The following is a 10,497-nucleotide window of genomic DNA, read 5'->3' as shown; positions in this document are numbered from 1 at the left end:
GTGCATTTTGTAACTTGTCATAAATAGAGCATTTCTCAGTACTGTGTTATAATTCAACATTACTAATGTTGAATTATAACACAGTATTGAAAAATGCTCTATTTATGACAAGTTACCTACTCAAAATTATCTACTCAAATATGCATATTAATTTTTATTGGTCGGTACTATCACGGACTTAAATCTAATTCCGTGGTACTATCAAAACTTCTCAAAATGGACATAATCTCCAATTAGCAAAAAACAACACGGACGTGTGCAGAAATCAAGTAAAGAAAACATCGTCACACGGCGACGAGTATGCGTACAGCCGTACACTAAACTAATTTAAATGTGTTAACATGGAAATAATATTGTTGTATACCCCGCAATTTTTAAAATTACACCATTTTTGTTTCATTTCACTATTCTTACTTATTTCTAAAATTAAATTCAATATATGTTATAATGTGTGTCGGCGTTAAGAAAATAACGTAATCCGTTTTTTTGCTTTACAATGTACTTAAAACAACACAAACACATTTTTTTTTAAAATAAAACTGATTTTATTGATATGAAAGACTAAGAAGACTTAATTTGTGACTTAAAACAAATAAAAATGAAAAGAAAATACCAAACAATGTTTCGCCCTAAAAAAAATGTTTTAGGGCGAAACAACCTAGGGCGAACGGGATTTGGGGCGAAACAACCCGGAACCATCCTGGAGGGGGACATGGGCCCCTCTTTATTTTGATATTGACTAAAATTTGCTGAAATGGCCCACTGCTCTCAAATTCCAGGATTTACCATAGATGTGTATACAATAGTAGTCCGAGTTTCCTCTGGCCCTGACACCAGACATGGTCACATCTATATCTGTCAAATGTTTAAATCTGGTGTCAGAGCCAGAGGAAACTCAGACTATATATATGTAATAGGACGAGGAACAGTGATAACGATAGTGCCATCGCTGGGGCTCGAACCCTGGACCCTTGGCTATCCAGCCCGATGCTCTACCGCTGCATGAGCTAAAGGGAAATTCCCTACAGATGACGCTGAAAAATCTACCCTAAAATTCTCCTCATCAAACCGGATGTCCAGTGATTTTGCTTTAAAAACTATGGGTTTTCAGTCAATGATCGATGACTAACAAGGGAAATCATCAATAAGATCTTTCTGATATACTCTCCCCACTTTCAGGCAAACAATCGTGATCCCATTCACAAACTTCAGCAACTTTTCACTGTCATATATATGTTGGTTGACTTTCTTTTATGTTTTAACTGTAAGGTCTGATATGCCTGGACTAACTGCATTGTGGGGTCGAGCAATCTGCCAGAGATGCTGGAAACTTCAGCGCCCTTCTGCACGCCTCCTGACCTCTCTGACGGGAGAAACTGACAGATTTAACGGAGTAACAGTAGATGTTGAACAGGTGTCTGAGTCATTACATGATAAAGAGTTTCATAATCTGTTAAAGAGTATGTTTGTTTATATATTTTTGACAGTTTTACGTAAATTACAGTCCAAACTTCCATAAATCGAACTTCAAACATGCAAATTTCTTGGCATTTCAAACTTTCTGCAACTCTGGTCAGAATTTTTTCTGTATATAATTAATACTACTGATATTCCATTTCTAAATATCACTTTTATGAGTGGAACTATTTCGCTGTTTTCGAATTATGATATCGGTCGGATCTTTGTGAAAACATGGACAATTACTACAAATAAAATGAAGTAAAACAGTGACCAGTACGAGAACATTGGAAAGTCCTAGGGACATTTTAACAAAGATTTCCGAAGATCATCATTCATGAGTCGAAGTTTCAGTGTTTCAAATTTTTCCTGATTGTCACAATTAAGTTCAAAACATGGAAGTTTGACTATATATATATTGTATTATACGTTGCTTTACTATATAAAACATACATCTCTGGATGAGCCACTAATCCTGCCAAATTTGCAGCAACATCGGTCCACTATTGCTTTCTATCGAACAGTTGTTTCAAACTGCATTGATCTTATTTAATAAAAGATGCTTGCTAGAGTCAAATATATGAACAAGATTCTTTTCAGTTGGTTTTTGTTTCAGATTCTCTTCAAAAATGGAAAGCAGAAGAAATCAGTGCAGCATGGTTAAAAATTCCTATACAGTATGGACGGTTTATACCGGTTGCTGCTAAATTTGGATTTCAATTTCATCATGCCGAACAAAACAGCTGCCTACTGAAGCTGTGGATGAAGGAAGGTGGTGAGGACAAAACTCCGCGCTTTGCTACCCATCAGGTCGGAGTGGCAGGTATAAAGAACATTTCTTAAAAACCAGTGTATTTCTGTAATGACAGTGACTATCAAATTGTTCTATTGTTTTTAAAACCGAGGTCATCATGGTTTAACAAGAAGTGAAGAATAACTAAACAAATGGGGAAAATTTACAAGGAGATACTTTTCACAATTACTTTATATGAATTTATAATTTGAGATCACTTAACTTGTCATTAAAAATTTCTCTGACAGTTGAACTTCAGTTGATCTTGAATACGTTTGTTAACCCCCATACTTAGATGCATTTATGTATAAACTATAGTAATATGTTATACTCAAATAAATAAGTAACTCTTTCCAAAGATATGTTAAACACCAGTAAGTCGAATACCTTCCCCACTATATATTAAACACCTATAATTGGGTAAGTTGAATATCCCTCCCCAAGATATGGTAAACATCAATAAGTCGAAAAGAAAACTCCTGAATAAGTTGAATATCCCTTCCCAAGATATGTTCAACACCAATAACTCATAACCCTCCCCAAGATATGTTAAACGTCAATAAGTCGCATACCCATCCCCAAAGTATATTAAACACAATTAGGTTGAATGAACCTCCACAATATATGTTAAACACTGATAAGTTGAATAACCCTCCCAAAGATATGTGAAACACCATGAGTTGAATATTCCTCTCAAAGGTATGATAAACACAAATAAGTTGAATACCTGTCCTCAAGATATAATGAAGCCGAATCCCCCTCCAAAAGTAATATTAAACACCAATAAGTCGAATAACCCTCCCCAAGGTATGTAAAACACAAATAGGTGGAATAACCCTCCCCAAGGTATGTAAAACACAAATAGGTGGAATAACCCTCCCCAAGATATGTTTACATAAATAAGTGGAATAACCCTCCCCAAGATATGTTAACACAAATAGGTGGAATAACCCTCCCCAAGATATGTTAACACAAATAGGTGGAATAACACTCCCCAAGATATGTTAATTAACACAAATAGGTGGAATAACAGTATTATAACACTCCGTATAAAGATAAACACCAGAGTCCCAGATACCTTCACTAAACAGGTATACCACTACCTTAGATTTCAATCTATGTGATAAATATATGATATTATAAGGGCTTTAGCTTTATGAAAAATCTTGGTTAGCTTCCTTATATTACCCTCGGATCCTGTAAGATGTGGGTAATTTGAAGTAAGATTATTTGCTTTATTTCAGGTTTTGTGTTTCGTGAAGATACACAGTCAGTTTTGGTGGTAAAGGACCGTAAGAGTAAAGTGAGTAATATAGACATGATCATATGTAATCAGCTTCTCCTTCAGATACCATACTAGTGTTGGTTAAGCGTTCAATTTCAAAGTGCACATGCAAAAGAGTTTGAGGGAAAAAGAACTAGCAAATATTTTATTACAAAAAAATTGAATACAAATTTAAAATCTGCTTCAAGAAGGAAATTGAAAACATTATGTAATTGTTTTTTTTTCAGTGATATGTGTCATTTCTGATTTTTTTACACCATATGGAAAGTGATACTAGACAGAGTGTCAGAAAATACAAGTTTTATAAGACCATCCTTAAAAATATGTTAGTAGTTGCCCTGCTAACTTAACTTTTAATGGCACCGACTCAAACTTTTTTTTGGTGAAAATTTCTAAAAAATAAAAAAGAATCTCTATCAACCTACCAGAACCCACTGAAAATAAATTGAGTAGGGAAACTGCAAACAAACATGTTTTTAGGGATAGCCTAAGAAATGAGATTATAAATGTTTGACAAATAAGTAAAAATTCAGAACACACATAGGTAATTACTATGCATGTTTCATGTAGCTGCAACAGCAACATTTCTGTCAACTCAATTATTATTAATTTATAAACCTTTACCCATCAGCTCCCCTTTTCTACTGTTAATATATGATATATATATACTTCTGTTACTTGAGAATACTGTTAATTGACTGTTTATTAAGAATACTGTTAATTGACTATTAATTGAGAATACTGTTAATTGACTGTTAATTAAGAATACTGTTAATTGACTGTTAATTGAGAATACTAATAATTGACTGTTAATTGAGAATACTGTTAATTAGGGCCCCGTATCGGAGATATGGGTGCCCTATAGTTATCACTCTGTCTGTCTGTCTGTCTGTCTGTCTGTCCGTCCACAAATTCTGTTCCTGGCTGATAACTTTGGTATTTATTGACCGATGTACATGAAACTTGGTCAAGATGTTCAGTTCACTTAAATACACATTACGGTAAAAAGTTAAGGTCAAAGGTCAAGGTCATTAGGTTCAAAGGTCAAGGTCAAATTTTACATCTTTTCACTGATGAACATTTTGTTATGACATTATGGAGCAAAGTTGATCAGAATTAAACAAGGAGTCAAGTGACCAAAGGTCAAGGTCATCGGGTCAGGGGTCAAGGTCAAATTTTGTAGCTTTTCACTAAATAACATTTCGCTATGACATTATGAAGCGAAGTTGTTCGGAATTAAACAAAGAGACACACTGAGGTAAAAAGTTGAGGTCAAAGGTCAAGGTCATGAGATTCAAAGGTCAAGGTCAAATTTTTCATCTTTTCACTGATGAACATTTTGTTATGACATGATGAAGCAAAGTTGATCAGAATTAAACAACGAGTCAACTGACCAAAGGTCATGCAAGATCAAAGGTCAAGGTTAAATTTTGTATCTTTTCACTGGTGAACATTTCGCTATGACACTTTGAAGCAATGTTGCTCAGAATTAAACAAGGAGTCAATTGGTCACTTGGTCAAAGGTCAAGGTTAAATTTTGCACCTTTTCCCTGATGAACATTTTGTTATGACATTATGAAGCAATGTTGTTCAGAACTTAACACAGAGTCCAGGTTACTGGGTCCAAAGGGTCAAGGTCAAGTTTTGTATTTTTCACTGATGAACATTTTGTTATGATATTAAGAAGCAAAGTTGTTCAGAATTAAAGAATATGTCAACTGACCAAAGATCAGGGTCACTGGGTCCAAAGGTCAAGGTCATTTGGGTCCAAAGGTCAAAGACAAAGTGGATCTCTGACTTTGACCCTGGCTCTTGATGGAGGAGGTATATAAGGTAAAATAAAACAAATCAAAGCTAACAAATGAGTATTGCACCGGTAATTACATTTCTGTTAGCCCAGCAAATATGGAGGTGGAAGGAAACACATCACATCATAGTTCATGTAAAATGTATATTTTGCTTCCTTGCGATTCTTTTTGAAGTACAAATGTCAAACGTCAAGCTCAGCTATATGGGCAGATTGCTTCTTGATGATTATGGGGGATATAATTGCCACAAGACGGGGCCCTTACTGACCTGTCAGTGTTCTAGTTGAGAATACTATTAATTGACTATTAATTGAGAATACTGTTAATTGACTGTTAATTTAGAATACTGTTAATTGACTTTTAATTAAGAAAACTGTTAATTGACTGTTAATTGAGAATACTGTTAATTGACTGTTAATTGAGAATACTATTAATTGACTGTTAATTAAGAATACTTATTATTATTACCCAATAGTCTATATCAATCAAATTAGTTATTTTTGACTGTTTCTGGCCTTTTGTCCAATTTCGGCTGTAGGGGTGAAACAGTCAAAACTGTTTTCCCGTTCAGAGCGAACTGTTACCCAGCGCGAATTTGATGCGCAGAAATCCCCCTCGAGAGCCCCGTTCAAGCGTTTCGGTGACCGCGACTCAGTGTTGAAGCAATTATGTCAACACAACGAGAAACCTTTGTGCAATGTGCCGTATAGTAGTTGAAACTCGATGATTCGGAAAACATTTGTTTTCTTCACTATAGCACATGGTCTGAGCACCCTTAATAACCAATAAGCAGTTGATTGGCGACATACCTCGAAGGCAACATTGCATGCAGCATTGATACTAATTTTTATTTGGTAATTGACTGTTAATTTAGAATACTGTTAATTGACTGTTAATTAAGAATACTGTTAATTGACTGTTAATTGAGAATACTGTTAATTGACTGTTAATTGAGAATACTATTAATTGACTGTTAATTAAGAATACTTATTATTTGAGAATACTATTAATTGACTATTATCAATACAATAGCATTATCAATACTGTTAATTGACTGTTAATTGAGAATACTATTAATTGGGAATACTGTTAATTGGGAATACTGTTAATTGGGAATACTGTTAATTGACTATTAATTGAGAATACTGTAAATTGACTGTTAATTGAGAATACTATTATTTGAGAAATTTTCGCTCCCATTAAGTTGTTGCTCTTGATCCAGTAACAGGAGTGGGGAGTTCAATTTAGGGAGAAAAATGTGATACATTTTGTAGGTGAGAATGAAAGGGCAAGCCTAACTCTGGGGAGATTTATATTAAGGATCCCCATACCACTGCCATATACTGTAACTAAGTATTAGAAGTTGTTTTTTACAGCATGACTATAGCTTTGATAAATCTTTTCTGAACAGACAACCATACCTTACAAGACTTTTATGGGACATAATAAAATTGAAATGAAGAAAATACAAACAACACCAGGGTTCTGAGTGTGAAAAAAATACACTGTGGTGCAAGACCCGGATTTGAACCCTATACATGTTCTTCAGACTGCTAAACCATCGCTCTAACTGACTGAGCTACCTGGTCAACAGAAGTGTCCTGACCCAACTGTGTTACGGTTATATCCAAAACAGAAGTTAAGGGGAGGTTACTGTATATAGGAAAAACAGTGCAGTGGGACAGGGATCCTTAAGAGGGTGAATATTTTACTACAGTATAAACTACACTAATCAATAACTAACAAGCAAAATGAATGCGTTAATGTGCTATTTATGTTGTTTATTACAGTTTTCTTACTGGAAGTTTGCTGGAGGACTGTCAGATTTGGGGGAAGATATAGGTAAGCTACGAATCAGTAATGATTGAATTGCCTCCCCTTATACATAGAAAAAACACCCATGGACTTAAATGGTGAACTTGATCCAGGTGTGCCGGTTAAGCGTGCTAGTTTCTGGTGGCGAGGTGGAGCTGTGCACAAATTTATCTCACATGCCTGCGTGTAAAAATCCCAGCCACTTTGGGGAGACAAACAAAGCTGCATGCATAAACCAGCCACTTTGGGGAGACAAACAAAGCTGCATGCATAAATAGTGACCAATGAGTTGTGTAGAGAAGAGAAATTTAGGGGACATTGAAGAAATGAAGAATAGACCTGCTGTTTCACACTGCATGTGTATCGTAATAGGCAACTAATGTGGGGCCCCCTGGATATAATCAGGGGTTTTCTTCCGTGTTCTCTTCAAAGGGGGCATGAAAAAGACAAAAAAATCGATCTCCTGCTCCTATTGAAACACTTGGGATCTTTTTCATTTCCTATCTTTCCTTTCTTTCTTTTCTTTCTACTTTCTGTTTCAGTAGGTGCCTCCCTAGGCACCCGTCCAGATGTCCCTGGCTGAGGATGTTAAACCCTATACAAACAAATCTGTCGCTCTGCATCTAACATCTAAATATTAATAAATAAATGCCATGGTTTATATGGTTTTACCATGTAAACTACTTGTTGATAATACTAATGGTGAATGCAGCAGACCGAGTCAACAAGAACTTTCATATAGTGATTTGTTTTGTTATTATATCCAAAAGTAGGACATTTTAAAAATAGCAGGCTCTGGAGCTTGGTTTCTTGAATTTCTGAAACCCTCTTGGATCTTCCTATATTACCGGCACATGTATCTGATTTTAGCCTGATATATTTATCTGCTCTTACTGTTGTTACAGGTGACACAGCTGTAAGAGAGGTGTTTGAAGAGACTGGAGTAAGAACAAGTAAGTCAGTGGTTTATTAATGCTTTTTCTCACTGAAACAGGGGAAGTGTTTCTTTTCAAAGACCATAATAATAAAACCAATTTTTGTGTCAAACTAGATATTCTTTCTCCTGCATCTTTAAAGACGGATGCCAGTGTTTGGGTGCAGGTGCCAATATATCGTTTCCAAAGTGTTCATTAACACTTATAGTGCTAGATATTTCATAAAAGCAATTCATATTGGAACAGAAAGGAAATCTGTTTACTGGCTATTTCACCCATACTTTAAATTGCTGGTTATTCATATTGAGTAAATAGAGGTAAATGGGGAAATGCAGCTTACTTTCTTGAAAGAAATGGTCTTTCAGAGGTCCTTTATACATTGTATACAAAATAAATCACATATATTTCCATTGTAAGTTACTACCCCTTAGTTCTACCATTGTTTTTTCTGAAAGATCGAGTTCAAAGCAAATTTACAGGAATTTCCAGTCAGCCTGTTTGGATTGGAAAGATCAGATCCGAATTAACTCCGCCTATTATTTCTTACAGAATTTCAGTCGGTGATGACAGTTCGACAGCAACACAACCAGCCTGGTGCCTTTGGTCGATCAGACTTTTTCTTTGTCTGTCGCATGAAACCGCTATCATACGACATCAACGCTTGTAGCGAGGAAATAAGTGCCTGTCAGTGGATGAACATTCAGGAGCTGCACGAGGGTTCCAAATCGGTGGCCCCAATCACGAGGCGTATCCTCAACCTGGCATTGTATGGGCTCAAGGAGGGCTTCCATAATGTGGACTTGTATGCAGAAGACATGGAATCTATATATAGAGGTCTTAGGTACAAATTATATCATAGACCCTACCCTCATATAGCTGAAAGCAAGTAATTTGACAAAAGTAGCCAAATATTGAAGTTGTAATTTTTCAATTTGTTGACATTTCTATAAACTGTTATTCGAAAAATGCCAGGTGCCTGAAGAGCCCTGTGATGGGCGAAATTTAATTTAAAACAGACCATCTTGATATATTTGCTGTTTTTGATTCTTTATTTATAAATAAGTAATTGTTTCTACCTCATCCTGGTTTATGTGAGTGATTGATATATGAACCATTTGGGGAAAAACAATGACACTTTAGGTACAGTATTAACTTGTGAGTGGTGATAATAAGGTTGTTACGACCTTAGGCATCGGCCTCACATTGCCATTTTGTATGATAGGAAATTATCTATAGCCAAAATTATGCAGAAAAGAAATTAGTTGAAGTACTTATGCACAACTTGCATTCACTGCAGTTAAACTCTTCCCCCTTTGCTGTCTGCAATGAAAGCGAATTCAACATAATGTGAATATTAATACAGATGTAACTGTAAAAGATGTGGATTAATGAAGTTGCCTTACACGTGTCAGCTGTAGGGAGTTTCCCTTTAGCTCAGCGGTAGAGCATCGGGCTGGAGAGCCAATGGTCGTGGGTTCAAGTCCAGCGACGGCAGTCTTTATCACTATTCCTCGTCCTACTACATAACTATACTTGGTACTTTTTCTGTTGAAGGGGGAATGTTAAACTGGGGTGACAGTTATACATTATAGAGAATCTTTTTGTGTTGGAGCTGTTAAAATATTTTTTATTGAAGTTTCTTTTATTCTTCCTTATCTATATACAATGTGATATTTATTAGAAAATGTGATAAATTCCCAAAAAATGATGACTTATGCAGTGGCTTATTATTCCCGATATGAAATATTGCTAATTATGGTACTTTTTGGTGTGGTATTTATTTGTCCATTTTTTCAGTATTAGAGTAAAAACCATGAGAGTAGTTTGATGAACGTAACTTTGCATTTTTTCCCTTGTTTTTTTAAACAACTTATTAGTGGAATAGGGACAAAATAGACAGATATTTCAAGGAAGGCTGTTACTTATTTAAAAACATTCTTGAGATGTTTGAATGCTGATATTGTCATGTGAAATTTGCAAAATTAAATCCCTATTGAAAAAATATGAGCAGCTACACATCATGTTCCTGTACAGGTATGATTTCTGCTAGTCCAGTTGATATTACTTCTTGCACTTATATCAGAATATGTTTTATACATGATGCATTGTTGATAATTTTGTTCAATTACAAATTATGTAAATTGAGATGATGCAAAAAAAATACAAATATCTTAGGCAGTTCAATGAGTTATGTACATTTTTATGAAAAAAGTGATTGCCATATCAAAAGTATTCAGCTGACTGTTTGTAGTACTGCTATCAGTAGTAAAATGATCTGCTTTCTACCTCAGCTGGTCTTTTGTAGGACTGTTATCAGTAGTAAAATTATATAGTCCCTAGCTTTCTACCTCAGCTGGTCTGTTTGTAGGACTGTTATAAGTAGTAAAATTATATAGTCCCTAG

The 10,497-nt window shown here is 35.2% G+C and overlaps 1 protein-coding gene across 4 annotated transcripts in view; it reads left to right on the top strand.

The window, feature by feature from the left end:
• The window catches only part of LOC110466713 (nucleoside diphosphate-linked moiety X motif 6-like), a 29,100-nt gene extending 18,850 nt beyond the window's left edge, over window positions 1-10,250 (top strand). For 3 of the 4 annotated variants that reach the window (XM_021523418.1, XM_021523419.1, XM_021523417.1), the window contains 6 exons: window positions 1,270-1,460; window positions 2,075-2,281; window positions 3,496-3,554; window positions 7,135-7,186; window positions 8,065-8,112; window positions 8,644-10,250. In XM_021523418.1, the coding sequence (XP_021379093.1) occupies window positions 1,277-1,460; window positions 2,075-2,281; window positions 3,496-3,554; window positions 7,135-7,186; window positions 8,065-8,112; window positions 8,644-8,984 (891 nt within the window). In that variant the 5' untranslated portion in view covers window positions 1,270-1,276 and the 3' untranslated portion in view covers window positions 8,985-10,250. Of the gene's footprint in view, window positions 1-1,269; window positions 1,461-2,074; window positions 2,282-3,495; window positions 3,555-7,134; window positions 7,187-8,064; window positions 8,113-8,643 lie in introns of those variants that run through there. The other variant, XM_021523422.1, reaches the window with a different exon arrangement.
• The last annotated feature ends 247 nt before the right edge of the window (window positions 10,251-10,497 follow it).

The sequence above is a fragment of the Mizuhopecten yessoensis genome, unplaced genomic scaffold (genome assembly GCF_002113885.1).
Source record: "Mizuhopecten yessoensis strain PY_sf001 unplaced genomic scaffold, ASM211388v2 scaffold11143, whole genome shotgun sequence".
In the NCBI taxonomy this organism is placed as follows: Eukaryota; Metazoa; Mollusca; class Bivalvia; order Pectinida; family Pectinidae; genus Mizuhopecten; species Mizuhopecten yessoensis.
The sequence above is the reverse complement of the archived record's forward strand: the minus strand, read 5'-3'. Positions and strand labels throughout refer to the sequence as shown.